The sequence below is a fragment of the Herpailurus yagouaroundi genome, unplaced genomic scaffold, assembly GCF_014898765.1.
Source record: "Herpailurus yagouaroundi ecotype Mexico unplaced genomic scaffold, PumYag 203, whole genome shotgun sequence".
Lineage (NCBI taxonomy): Eukaryota > Metazoa > Chordata > Mammalia > Carnivora > Felidae > Herpailurus > Herpailurus yagouaroundi.
The window spans coordinates 13,393,520-13,407,841 of record NW_024412434.1 but is presented as its reverse complement, the minus strand read 5'-3'; the positions used below and the strand labels follow the sequence as shown (position 1 = coordinate 13,407,841).

General features: G+C 42.7%; 1 protein-coding gene across 3 annotated transcripts; it reads left to right on the top strand.

The window, feature by feature from the left end:
* Positions 1-56: 56 nt before the first annotated feature.
* On the top strand, positions 57-6,224 carry BMI1 (BMI1 proto-oncogene, polycomb ring finger). 3 transcript variants are annotated; one of them, XM_040451248.1, is made up of 10 exons: positions 57-149; positions 888-1,018; positions 1,367-1,463; positions 2,067-2,122; positions 2,216-2,266; positions 2,431-2,539; positions 2,618-2,663; positions 3,097-3,195; positions 3,496-3,576; positions 3,669-6,224. In XM_040451248.1, exons 2-10 carry the CDS (start codon positions 907-909, stop codon positions 3,996-3,998), a joined length of 981 nt encoding a protein of 326 aa, XP_040307182.1. In that variant the 5' UTR covers positions 57-149; positions 888-906; the 3' UTR covers positions 3,999-6,224. The 3 variants fall into 3 exon arrangements, with proteins under 3 accessions (XP_040307182.1, XP_040307183.1, XP_040307181.1); XM_040451249.1 differs by having other exon boundaries at positions 63-143; XM_040451247.1 differs by lacking the exon at positions 57-149 and adding an exon at positions 226-517.
* The last annotated feature ends 8,098 nt before the right edge of the window (positions 6,225-14,322 follow it).

Sequence of the window (14,322 nt, the reverse complement as noted above, 5' to 3'; positions counted from 1 at the left end):
GGAACTCGCCTCTGTCGGGGTTTCCATAGCAACTACCCCTTCCCCTGGGCATCGGGCCACCGCCCGGACTCCCCGCACGCCTGCCGAAGCTCCGGGCTCGGCCCGGCTCCGCGCGGAGTTGCAGCGGTGGCCGGATGCCAAGTGTAAGTGTAAGTTGCTATGGAAACCCCGACAGAGGCGAGTTCCGAATCCGGAGCGAGACGGAGCCGCGGGCGCCGCCGGATCCGCCCCTCGCATCCCGGCCCCCGGGCGTCCGCGCGCTCAGGCCCCAGCCCGAGGCCGACTGGAGGTGCTTCTGCGGCCCCAGCACCCAGCTCCGGAAATGCCAGGGATGCAGATAGGGCAGAATTTGTTTTCCCTTTGTATCGCGTGAAAACGTGCCAGGTTCTGGTTGCTGGAACCGCCTAAAACAACAAGAACCCCTGGGAAGCCAGGGCATGCTCACGGATTTTCAACTGAAGATCCATAAGGAAGTTTTACAATAAATTTGGAGACCTGGAACAAGCCCTGGCGGTTGGTAAATATCTGCGGGGACTGTGTGGCGTCTGCAGCAGCCTTGGGGCTGCTAGGCTAGAGGACAAATGGAAGAAAGAGACCCGAATACTCTCAGCTCCCAGCCCCCACCCCGGACCTTTTCTTCTCCCTCCTGGAATGACCTGAGGGACCAGAAGTTATTTTAGTTGAATCCTCTTTCATCATTTCACTGTAATTGATTTAGGTCTGATTAGTAAATTCCTTCTGTAGAAAACGTTGGGACAGCCCAGCTGTACAGTCTTAAACGAGTTTTATGAACTCCACAGCACTTCAGAGTGTACGGTTACTAGAAGTTGGGAGATAATCTCGTTTCTCTTTCTGTGGATTATAGCCAATATTTCTGTGTCTTGCAGGATCTTTTATCAAGCAGAAATGCATCGAACAACCAGAATCAAGATCACTGAGCTAAATCCCCACCTAATGTGTGTGCTTTGTGGAGGGTACTTCATTGATGCCACAACCATAATAGAATGTCTACATTCCTGTAAGTACAAAGTTTTAGACCTTTTTTCGTGTCATGTGTATTTCACATTTCTTTCTGATGTTTGAAAACTATAACAATTCCCTCAGTCCTTGAAAATGTTGGTACAAAGTGATGGAGTTGTTTTCTACTCTTGGATTTGGTGAATTTTTGTTAATGCGTATTTTAAACATTTTATAAGTACAAGTATGCAATGGACAAGCGTTCTCAGGATATTGATGAAGTTTATTTAATTGGAAATACCTTTTGGCGTTTAGCATTTTCTTACTACTAGTTTTCCATTTTTGACCCTGATTTTAATGCTTAGCATCTAATCTCTAAACTTACAAAACTTCGTTTTTCTACGTCTAGTCTGTAAAACATGTATTGTACGTTACTTGGAGACCAGCAAGTATTGTCCTATCTGTGATGTCCAAGTTCACAAAACCAGACCACTACTGAATATAAGGTAAGAAAATGTTTAAAATTAGTCTGTAATTGTTACTGGAATTGCATAATTTAGTGAAGGCTATCCTGTTTTATTTCTTCACACAAAATTTACCCTTGAATCTTCACCTGATGTGTATGCTTTGTGGAGGTTGCTCATTTCTTGCCATTTTAATGATGACTGACTTTAGACAAAGTTGAGAACTGTTCAAGTGGATTTTAAGGTTTTTATTTACACATCTTTAAAAATCTGAATTCGTTCTCCATTTCTGCATTGCTTTATTGACTTTATGACAAGCAGGAATGAGTGTGTTTAAAATACTTCCATTCTTTTATCTTTATTCTTTCCTATTAGCTAATTTAATAACTTGAAAGGCACACTTCTCTTGACTCCATGAAATGTGAAGAATTAATGAATATAAAATAAAAGTATTTTTCTATTGATTGAAGAGTACTACTACATAAAGAAATTTTATTCTCATAATTGTTATCTTACTGATGGAGACTCTCACAATCAAGTAAAATACTGTAGGAGAAAGAAAACGAAGAATGTATAGTAACTGATATGAGCATCTAAGGTTTTTGCCATTATGATTAAGAATTTACTTTTCTAATTCTTTTTCAGGTCAGATAAAACTCTCCAAGATATTGTATACAAATTAGTTCCAGGGCTTTTCAAAAGTGAGTAACTTGGTTACAAATGAGTTTTTACAAAGTATTTATCTGTTTTATCTACTATAACAAATGTTTAAGACTTTCTTTTTCCTCCTCTAGATGAAATGAAAAGAAGAAGGGATTTTTATGCAGCTCATCCTTCAGCTGATGGTAAAATCTTTAGAAGGGAAAAGACATTTTATTTGGAGGGAGAACTTATTATTCAGTAATTTATTAAAATTAAGTTTAATTTAAAGTACCATTTCCATCTTCCTACGTAATATTTTAATTACATATTTAATTTTCTAAAATTGAGTTTCAAAATGTCTTCATAGCTGCCAATGGCTCTAACGAAGATAGAGGAGAAGTTGCAGATGAAGATAAAAGAATTATAACTGATGATGAGATAATAAGCTTATCCATTGAATTCTTTGACCAGAACAGGTAAATTTCGTAGGAAATGGGTTTTATGCTAATCCTTTCATGGGTACATTGTTCCACTAATAAAGTTATGTTTCTTAGATTGGATCGGAAAGTAAACAAAGACAAGGAGAAACCTAAGGAGGAGGTATGTTTCATGTCACAAAAACCTATAGAAGAAACAGCATTTGGCTTCTAGATTTTATGAGGGTGTATGCTGTGCTTTAGAATATTCTAGGGCCAGATGATGCTGTCAAATGGGAGAAAATGATCATATTTGATGTTTAAGAGTGATTTATATCTGATAGTAACTAGATAGAATTTATTCTGTATGTAGTTACTATTCTTACAAAATGCTTTAAAGAATTAATGCTTAATGCTTTGTTTTATTTAAAGTTTTCTTACTATGTCAGGAATCTGTTTATTTAGTATCAATAATAGTAAACTCAAAGTGTAGTTGAAAATATAGTCAGTCTCAGCTTTGGTATTCATACCTTTTATCATATTGGGACAATCTAATTAAAACTTTTTTCTTAGCTGAAAAGAATTTTAAGAAACAACTTTTCTAACTGTATTCTTAGGTGAATGATAAGAGATACTTACGTTGCCCAGCAGCAATGACTGTGATGCACCTAAGAAAGTTTCTCAGAAGTAAAATGGACATACCTAATACTTTCCAGGTATCTGCCTTATAGTCTTGGTGCATTTAATGTGGATTTTTTTAAATACAGGACTTAATTGGAACTATCTCTTAAAGTGGTTAGTCTGAATTTTGTTTTATGCTATGAATATAAATTCCTTCATAATTTCAGGAAATATTTCTCCTCTTTTCAAGTTTCCAGGGGGAGTCTTTCTTTGTCCAAGTGTTTGGAGAGAATGTCTTTTGAAGCATTTTTGGATTGTATTTAGATGACCAAGAAAATCTGGATTTACCTTTGTTCTTTATGGTACTTAATAATCGAAGTATCATTTTTCAATAGATCGATGTCATGTATGAAGAGGAACCTTTAAAGGATTACTATACACTAATGGATATTGCCTACATTTACACCTGGAGAAGGGTAAGTAGCATATCTAATACTTGAAGATTATTGTGGTAAACCGTATTTAAAGAGGACTGATTTTTTTTTTTTTTTCCCTTTTAACTTTGTAGAATGGTCCGCTTCCTTTGAAATACAGAGTTCGACCTACTTGTAAAAGAATGAAGATCAGTCACCAGAGAGATGGACTGACAAATGCTGGAGAACTGGAAAGTGACTCTGGGAGTGACAAGGCCAACAGCCCAGCAGGAGGTATCCCCTCCACCTCTTCTTGTTTGCCTAGCCCCAGCACTCCAGTTCAGTCTCCTCACCCTCAGTTTCCTCACATTTCCAGTACTATGAACGGAACCAGCAGCAGCCCCAGCGGTAACCACCAATCTTCCTTTGCCAATAGACCTCGAAAATCGTCAGTAAATGGGTCGTCAGCAACTTCTTCTGGTTGATACCTGAGACTGTTAAGGAAAAAAAAATTTTAAGTCCCTGATTTATATAGATATCTTCATGCCATTACAGCTTTAGAGATGCTAATACACGTGACTATCGTCCAATTTGCTTTCTTTTGTAGTGACATTAAATTTGGCTATAAAAGATGGACTAGATGTGGTATTCATATGGACGTTAATCGAAAAGAAAGATTGTTCCTACAAATTGGTTTCTGAGAAGGCAGGCAAGATGTTTTCCTGTGTGTTAGGAAAGATGGGAAATGGTTTCTGTAACCATGGTTCGGATTTGAAAATACTCTGCAGTGGATATAAACATTGGGCCATAGTTTGTTAATCTCAACTAACGCCTACATTACATTCTCCTTGATTGTTCTTGTTATTATGCTGTTTTGTGAACCTGTAGAAAACAAGTGCTTTTTATCTTGAAATTCAACAAATGGAAAGAATATGCATAGAATAATGCATTCTATGTAGCCATGTCACTGTGAATAACGACTTCTTGCATATTTAGCCATTTTGATTCCTGTTTGATTTTTACTTCTCTGTTGCTACACAAAACCGATCAAAGGAAAGTAAACTTCAGTTTTACAATCTGTATGCCTAAAAGCGGGTACTACCGTTTATTTTACTGACTTGTTTAAATGATTCGCTTTTGTAAGAATCAGATGGCATTATGCTTGTTGTACAATGCCATATTGGTATATGACATAACAGGAAACAGTATTGTATGATATATTTATAAATACTATAAAGAAAATATTGTGTTTCATGCATTCAGAAATGGTTGTTAAAATTCTCCCAACTGGTTCGACCTTTGCAGATACCCTCTGTTTGAGCCTTATCAGCATAGAATATTTTTAATGTGGCTTTCTCATTCTAAATTCTATTTCATTGGAAGCAATTGGCAAATTATAATACCGATTTTCTCTAGTAATACATATTTACTTTTTAAATTGTTGCAGTAAAGAAAAACTTTTAACTAAGGAATTTGGAAATAGTGTCTTCATTTCCTATTGCTTTTGATGGAATGAATGTGTTTTTAAAATGCGTATCCATCACTATAATTCTAAAACAAATTTTTAAGTAAACCAGGAAATTGCTGGAAGAAGGCATTTTATCTGAAATTATTTTAATATGTTGGATAGCAGGAATTTCAAAGTTAAGAGTTGCATTTACAGCTATGAACAATGACATATGTCCTCTCTCTATTGTCTTGAAATAGAAGCAATTTATTTTTAGCTTCTCCAGGTATTAATTTTTAAACAGAGTGAACATGTTGAATTTAAAATATGAATAATCCCAACAGTTTTCAGTTTGTGTTTTGCTTTGGTCGAACTTGGTGTGTGTTCATCAGCCATCAGTTATTTGTGAAGGTGTTTATATGAATATCGTTTCATGTTTGTATGGGAAAATTGTAGCTAAACATTTCATTGTCCCCAGTCTGCAAAAGAAGCACAATTCTATTACTTTGTCTTGCTTATAGTCATTAAATCATTACTTTTACATATATTGCTGTTATTTCTGCTTTCTTTAAAGATACAGTAAATGAAGTTTTATGAAACCACGAAATACATATATTTTTATTTTGACCTAAATTTGTACAGTCCCATTGTAAGTGTTGTTTCTAATTATAGATGTAAAATTAAATTTCATTTGTAATGGGGAAATTCCAATAAAAAGGATATTCATTTAGAAAATAGCTAAGACTTTAATAAAATTTGATACGAAAAGCACAATGTGCAGAAGTTTTGGAAACCCTATTGTGGATTACAACAGGTAAAAAAACTAAAGAGAATCAATTGCTGTCTTAAATAGTGATGTTGCTAAGAAGTACATGCTTTGTTGTATAATAGCTTGAAAGCCCAGTTGAAAGATGTATCTGTTTATTTACTCTACAATCTTTGAAGTAAAAGTTACCCATGTTTGCCAATTTTGGTGAATTTAACTCGTTTTTCTAGGCTTCTCAAGTTTTTCATGATGTTATCTAAGAAAGCAAAGTTAGTTAATGGAAATTTCAAATGATATTTTTACTTTGGATGATCATGTATATAAAGAATGAAAAAATATTTTTCAAAGACTAAAAAAACTTCAAATGCTAGTGGACCTGTTGCTTGACTTACACAAAATCAAGTTGTGAACTCAACACAGAACCCAAAGACTTTACATCTCAACCTTTTTATGATGGACTTATTTTTGGAATTCCTTATTAAAATATCAGATATTGCATTTATGGCTTCCTTAACACTGTTTTACCATTCTTGAAAACATGCATTTATTTTGCTTGAAAGGATTTCCCCCCCATTCCCTTTGAAAATTGCTTAAGCGTTAAAGGGTATTTCAACTAAAATGTCTCTGTCTTTTAATAAAACAGAAGATTACGTTTTGCATTCCCCCATAACCAGCTTTCACAGTTCTGACAATTAAGATTGAAAACTTTTGCTAAGCTACCACTTTAAAACATTTCAATCTTACAACCCATATCAAAACTGCTAACTTTGTGACTCTAAGCAGTAAAAGGAGGGTACGTGAAAAGTCGGATTTAAGTTTGGCTTTTGTTTCTGTAAAAGTATTCTAGGATTCTATACCACAAAGTTAGTGCTAACAAAATATTCCACAGAAAATGCCTAAATTGATTTCACAGATTTTAGCTTAAATGCAAAAAGAGAATGAGGCTGGCTTACTACTGTTGTGTAAATAGCGATCTATCTTGCTTTACACATGCATACCACTTTGCAAGTACTTTTTGCTTTTAAAATTGCCGGCCGTTAATTGCACTGAGTGGGGGGGCAGGGGGGGGGGTGGAAAGCTGCCCTTCAGTTGACTTAACCTACCAACCATATTGCTTCGTTTCAATATTCATACGGGCAAATGTTAGGATTTCTGGAGGTACAATGCGACATACAGAGTAAGCTCGCAGGGGCTTCCCTACGTCCTTCTCCTCTTACTCTTTTCCTAATAGTTTGGCATTGGAGTTTCAGAAGACACGTGGTATAGGCCTATCAAGATAAAGTTTCGTGAAACCAACATAGAACCCATGTGAAATACTACTTTCCAATGGCCAACAAGAAATGGAAAAAAAAATTTTTTTTTAATACCTAAGGCACTCTTTTGAGGGGATGGAAGTTTAATTTTAGAAAAAATCTGCACATGGGACCCAGTCTCTTAGAATCTTGGGATGGTGGAAGTGGGTCTTTTTTTTTTTTTTTTTTTCATTTCTTTTCTAGTTTAAAGGTTTGGTAAATATATATGTTTTTCTCATTGCCCCTGGAATGATTGTTGGGAATTCTGATTTAGTCTAGTGCTTCTAAGAAATGGGGGCTACATCATATTCTGAAATACTAGGATTGTTTCCCTCATACAGTCCTCCTCACACTTTATCCACAGCTAAGGTCTTGATGAAATTACATTTAAGATGATCCTATTTAACAACAGTATGTACTTCCAAGACATCTGATGTGCAAAGAGTGCAGAAGGCAGCTTCAACATAAAGCTTTTGGGTTAGAGAGCGTCATTTCACTTGAGGATGTTTCTTCAAGTATAAGATGAATAGCACAACAGGTGATTGTTTCTAAGATCGCTGTAAAAACATTCTGACTCCTCCCAAATAACACCTTGTATTAAACTGGGACCACGATTCAGATAGATGAGTCCTTTACAAGGAAGAGAAAGTATCACATATTAGAACCTCCTAGTAAGTCAGATTTGGGAAATACCCCCGCGAATACCTTGAGCCTGTGGGTCTCCTTGCAAATCTCAAGATCGCCCAGTTTTGATTATGAAAGTCTCCGAAAATGTTTACACAGTCGAGTGTTTCCTGTTTCCGCAGTTAATTTTTTTTAACGTTTTTTTCTTCTTTTGGTTCTTGAAACGGATTTCCTTTATTTGCACCAGTTTCTTTTTCTTAGTGTGCAATTTCTAGAGGTCTCACATGAAGACTTCACTCTCAACCTCGTCTTCATCAAGTCGACGACATCAAAAGTCATTTATCACTGCAAAGGCTATTCTAAGATCCTTTTGAATTTTCTGAATCAGTTCAAGTGCATGTGGAAGACTCATCCCGAAATCTCATTTAACTCTCCAAATAAATAGTAAGCATTCAATAGAACTCCCAATGAGTTAAATTATTCCCATTATTCTCTTAAAATATACCTTCCAGACACTGTGAGAAGGAACTTTCAAAAATAGCAGGTGACTTCCCTTGGAGTCACCTACATTTCAGGAAGACGATGACTTCTTGCTCTGATATTTGGGTCATCATAAAATCCAAACTTCACAGAATACATGATTTCAAGGTCGGTGCCTATTTGGTGCTCTCAGTTCTGTCCCTCTAACTTAGCCAGAACTCAGATCGAGAGCAGAGACTTGGAAGACTCGGACCAGGGTCCTGGGGAAACGCGTCGAAAATTGGGATGTTAGGAATGAGGACGTTACCGAGATGGATAAAGATGTTACTGGAGATAGAGAAATCTGTCCAGGAACTACAGTGTCTGGTCTCAATGCCCCCCAACAGTGGAAGACACTCAAACAAAGCCGAAGACAGGAGCGCAGTGCGCCGCTCGGAAGAAAAAGCGGGGGCGAGGGTGATTAGGCTGGAAAGAGCAACGGCTTAAAAAAAAAAAAAAAGAAAGAAAGAAAGAAAAAGAAAGACAAGAAAGAAATGGCTTCTTATATTCTGGTGCCCGATGGAAAAGGCACAGGACGACCGCCTGGAGAAAAACGACCTCCCCTTCCCGGCCGCGCTGTCTTCCCGGTCAGGGAGCCTTTACCAACAGGACACGTTAAGGAGGAAACCGCCATGCTCCCCGTCCTTATTTTTTAACCGGCCGCTCTCGGAGGAGCGTTAAGAGCTACCGTGCAGACCGCGGTTACCACGGCGCCGCGGGGGCTCCGCCAGGCCCTGCGCGTGAGCCAGGGCCGCGGGGCGCCGGGAGGCCATTTTGCGCGTGCGCCGCTCGCCTCGCGCCGCCCTGGGTTCGGCAGACTCGGATCCCGCCAAATTTGAAAGCAAGATTCTCAGGCCCTGCGGGCTCGGGAGGTGACGAAAGGAAGTCGTCCCTCCAAAGTCGGCACCCGCGGCAAGGGGAGGCGACGGCGGGGTGCGCGTGGCCTCCCAGGGCGGCCGCCTTCCGGCCGAAGGCTTGCCCACCGGGCGAGACATCAGCAGGTCTGCCCGTCCGCGGAGGCACGGCGACCGGCCCCCGGGCCTCGAGCTCAGCGCGGGTAGGAAACGGGCCCACGTCCGGGGAGGCTGCAAAGCCCACCGACGCGCATTCTTGCGGTGCCGTTCCAGATAGCCGCCTCGCTTTGCCCCCGACTCCTCCTCCGGCTTCAAATCCTATGCGCCTTCTCCTTCAAAAACGAGGGGTCCTTGCAGTTTGAGATTTTATCGGATAGACTGCAAACTGAATTACTAAGAAAGCACGGCGTTGCCCTCTCGATGGTTCCCCCAGGCCGCGCTTCGAGGGCGGTTGACCGGAAAGGCCGATGGGAGAGGGTCCGCCAGCTGAGCTCGTTTATTGGGAAGAACGGCTCCAATCCCCTGGGAAGGACATTTAGCCGGGTGGCAGTGTCAAAGAGGGGGTGGCTTCGCGACAGGAATCTCAAGATCCGGGCAAAGGCCCACACCTGGAGACCCACAGGCGACGCCCAAATAGGTCTCGGGGCCAGGCGCACCCGAGAGGTTTGGCAGCCTCACGCCACCGGGCGGGGCGGCAGGCGGTCCGAGGCAGGGGAGGTCGCCTCCGAAAGTCGCGGGGACGCCGCCGGTTTCCGACAGAGCCTGCGCCTGCCGGGTCCCCAGGGTGGCGACGCTCATCTGGCCTGGCACTCCCACTGGCACCCAAAATCCGGGAGAGAAAGGAACGGCTGGGGAAGGGGAGTCGGGGGGGACGGCGGCGAAGTGAAAGCGGCCTAAAATGGGCGACGCCGGGCGAGTCCTCTTTATCAGCGCAGCAGACTGCAGGAGCCGCCATTTGGTGGCGGATTTTGGTATTTCAGTAGCACGTTGTGCCGAACGTCACAACTGGCTTGTCTACGTGGCAGGGTCATTTTTACGCCGCGGTTTTCAAACGTTCAAAATTCCCCCCTAGCCTCCCCCCCTGGGGGGCGGTGAACCCCCTCCCCCACTCCCGGCGGACCGCTCGGCTCGCCCCCTCGACCCCCGGGGCGGCGGACGTCTCCTCCGGGCGACGGCGGCCTCCACCCGCGCCCAAAGGCCGGGGTGGAGCGTGACGGAGCCCGGCGCACACCGAAAGCGGGGGGAGGGGTTCTCCCCGTTTTTCAGAGACTGGGGCGACTGCGGGCGCTCGCAGCTCTCTCCTCCCTCCCCAGCGCGGAGAATCCCGCGGCCTTGCGGGCGTGACGGGCATGGTCTGGTCGCCGGCCCGTACCCCTGCCCCGGCCTCCCGCCTCACACCTCTCGGGCGGGAGGAGCCTCGGCCTAGCGGGAAGGAACCCGCCCGACGAGAGGCGGCTCCTCTGGGACCCCGCACTGGCGCTTCCAGCCCTGCCCGGAGCACCTTCGGGGACCGGGAAAGCTGGACAAATCTGTAGGGCGCCGGGCGGCCCTGCTGTCCCGCCCAGGGTCGCCGGGTCTTCGAGGGTTTCCATCCGAAAGCCCCCGAAGCGTGAGGTGCCTACCGAGAGGAGAACAAAGGGCCGGGGGCTGAACGCGCGGCGAGTCCGCGCGCGCGGCAGCCCTTTGCTCGGCCCGGCTCGGAGTCGGGGGCGCGAGCAGGACTGGCTCCCGGCCCGGACCCGGGCCGGCGGGCGCTCCGCCGCGTCCGCGGCCCCCGCCTCCCCGGCGGACTGAATGAACCCAGTCTTCGAGCCGGAGCTGCCATGTTGCGTTCACAGAGGGCGCCAGTAATTTGACGCTTGCGAGGCGGCGACACCCCCAACGGAAGAGTCCTTCGGCCCTTCGTGCCGCACAGCTGCGGTCAAAGCCCGAAGGGACCGCGGGGGCGCGGGCGGGAGCGAGAGAGCCCGGTGGGCCGCCGAGCCGGCGTGGCCGCTGCGCCGCAGCCGCTTCCCCTCGCCACCTTCCTTCCAGGGGCTGCGGGGCTGCGCGCGAGGCAGAGGCTCGGTTGCCAGTAGCAACCACACGACGGCGATTTGCAGCCAGGGCCGCCGCAGCCGCCGCTGGTTCGGCTGCCTCCTCTCCCACTTCGGGGTCGAGCATTTGCAACTCCGGGGGCTGCCCTCGTCGACATCCCTCGCCCCCGCCCCGGGTCCTCAGCCTCCGGGACCCTCAGCTCCTCTCGGAAGCCTGCTCCCCGGCTTGGCCCTGCCCCCACCACAGACAATAGGGGCGGCTTGGAGAGCACGCTGCGGCGCGCGCCTCGCTGAACAGGCACCTGAGCCCCCGAGATAGGGGCGCTCTGCTGAGTCCCAGCCCCAGGTGCCCTGGTCTCCAACTTGAGCCGACACGCTTTGCCAGTGGGCCGGTCCAACAGAAAGCTTTTCTTGACATCAGAAATAAGGACGGTGGTAAAGAAAGAAGTCCAGGCAAGACGCCCGCTCCCTTTCTGGCAACGTGGACACAAAGAAGAGCTTCTGGTTGCATCTGCTCTCGGTAACGGTGGCTTTCCTCTGGGTGAGAGCCACAGGAAAAAGTCACACAACCTTCCGTCTTCTTGGACTACCACGAATATTTTGCGTTTGCGCCAACATTACAGCCAAATACTCGTTCTTGTCACGCATAAGTGGATGGAACATTTCCCCGGCCCCCCCCCCCCCCCCGCCTTCATTTCATTTCATTTCATTTGATGAACCACATCAGCCCTTGGCAGTGTAGACTGAGTGGTCTGATGCAGAAAGAAAATGATTGACCTTAACCCTCAGGAATCTTTCTGCCTTTTCTAACAACTGTGGTTCTAGGACACTGATTTAAATTCAACAGAACCTTGTTAGTGTTTTATACAGGTCTTTACTGAAGAAAAATCGGCAAAGTATCCAGCATAATCTTTCACTTAGCTAATAGGGTAACTTGGGAAATACGTGCATTGCCAAATTTCTTCACTCTGGAAAACTGTCCCTGCTTTAAATAGCCATTAAATTAGTTCTTCAAGGATGAAAACGTCACGTAAATCACAGATATGCTGAAATTTCTAAGTTTAAAGCACCTAGAGGACAACACCTGTCTTGTAAATCTTTGTGTGCTCCAGAGTCCTTTTAACATAGCTCAACAAATATGTAAGTTTCTAGAGGATCCCAGAAGTTCAACAACCCTTGCTTTAAATATATATATATATATATATAGATATATAGATATATAGATATATACCTACTATACAGCTTGGGTACCTTTAATGAAATCAGTGAAAAGCTAAACATTTTCCAAGTTAGTGGAAACCAGATATTCTCATTCATGCATGTTTTTACCTAATTTTATTTCAAGTCTGGTCGATTGTGCTAAAATTATCTGACAGATGTTTCCAGAATTCTAAGAACAATGATAAATTGTATATAAGAACTTGTAACTTTGCTATTTTCCCACTAAAGGTGCCTGAAAATTGGTTTAAATAGCCATATGCAAGATGAAATTTTAAAGTGCCTTTCATACTTTCATACAGCACAGGCAAGACATTAGCTTCCTGCACAGTTCAACAGGAACGTTAAAGGGGCTAGTGTTGGATGTTGCAAATCTACCAAGGCAATGCATCTTGAAATATCCTTTTTCATTTAAGTCAGCTTTAAAACACAGTGAAAGCAGCTAATATGTCTTAATTAATCATATCTGATGGTAAACTCAAATCAACACGCATCCTAAAATGACTCTTAGGTATGATATTTTAAAAGGGGTTCACTTTCAAGCTTCACAAAATGTCAAGTTCATTAAATAAGGCAGTTTACTTCAAAGAAGAAAGTTAGCACTACTTGGTTCCTGGAGGCAACATAATGACCTGTAGCTTGCCCAAACACCCCACCACCACCTTAAAAATAGGAAAGCAAGGCTTTAGTGAAAAGTTCCCTTCTACGGTCTTTCAAGAAAGAAAAGCTCCAACAACTTGCTTTGGACCAAGTTAAAGAGATTATCTCCCTTTTTCATTACGACTGTGTCTTTCAATGAATTGAAGGATAAGATCAAAGTGCATTCATATTCATGTGAATTATCGCTATTGACTTGAATAATGATGGATTTCATTGTTTTATTTAAACTGAAACCAGAAATGCTGCTGCTTTTGAGTCTACACCCCTAAGGCTGTAGAATTTCTTCTATGAGGACTCAAAAGCCAAGCAATTAGGTCTGACAACCACGTCATTTCCATAATGTACTTCCGTACAGAGGACTATTTATTGGAATCGGTTACATTTCTATAGAATCTTACCATGCAATTTTTGACTCCTTTCCAACCTTCTGAAAAAGAAAAAGAAAACCCCAAGTTTAATAAACACACTTCCAAAATACTTAAGTGTGACTCGTACTGGGAAGATAAAGTGATGTTTAGAAAGCATCTAGTTGTTCATGAATCAGAAAATTAATGTTATCAGTAATTAACTCAGGACAGTGTTTTTGCTTTGAACATGATTCATTACAGTTTGTTTTCTAATGTAACTGAAGAACTCGGTCAGAGTAAGCTTGGGAAAATGTGTTTACCAGCTGTTTCTTTCTAAATATGCCTCGTGACAATTTTCTTAAAATATTTTCACTTGGGTTCTCTTCAAACCATCCCATCATGTTATATGGAGAAAGAGGTTATGAGATGCACTGGACCCCAATCACTTTTACTAAATGTTCATTCTACTCCAATTATGCACCTATTAAAATTCTTATCACTTTGGAGAATACCTCTAAGGAAATTCATTACAACAAAGTAAGTTTACAACAGAATAATATAAGCATCCTTTAAAATAGATGTAAGAGAATGCATTTCATGAACTTTAATATACACAATTTATATAGGCTCTCCAAACTTGAAGAGAGACTCTAGTGCAATACAAGTCTGTTATATTACCATGGTCTGCAATGGGCTCTGGGAATATCCTTTCCCACAAAGATAACTGATACTAGTTACTTGATATCACTCTTAAATTCTTGCCACACATTTAAATCACACATAAGCACCACATTGTTTTTAAAGAGAATCAATGTTTTTCTATCCAATTGTGCAACAGAAGCCTCTATCTTCACTGTCCCCATTTGGTGTCCATAGTATTGTAAGGCACTCTTCAAGCCAAGAGTTTGTTAGTAAGTTTGTTTCCATTTGGGATTTGGCCATAAAGATACTGGCATTATTTATATATTTCTAAGTTTATTCGAACTTCTAAGAACTTTACTCTTGATTTACAATTAAAATGAAAAGCAACTACGTAGTCTTTCACC

Coding starts and splice junctions, on each gene's coding strand:
- BMI1 (XM_040451248.1), top strand. CDS start 907: ATGCATCGAACAACCAGAATCAAGATCACTGAGCTAAATCCCCACCTA. Junction 2,540..2,617: donor GAATTCTTTGACCAGAACAG/GTAAATTTCGTA, acceptor TATGTTTCTTAG/ATTGGATCGGAAAGTAAACA. Junction 3,577..3,668: donor ACATTTACACCTGGAGAAGG/GTAAGTAGCATA, acceptor TTAACTTTGTAG/AATGGTCCGCTTCCTTTGAA.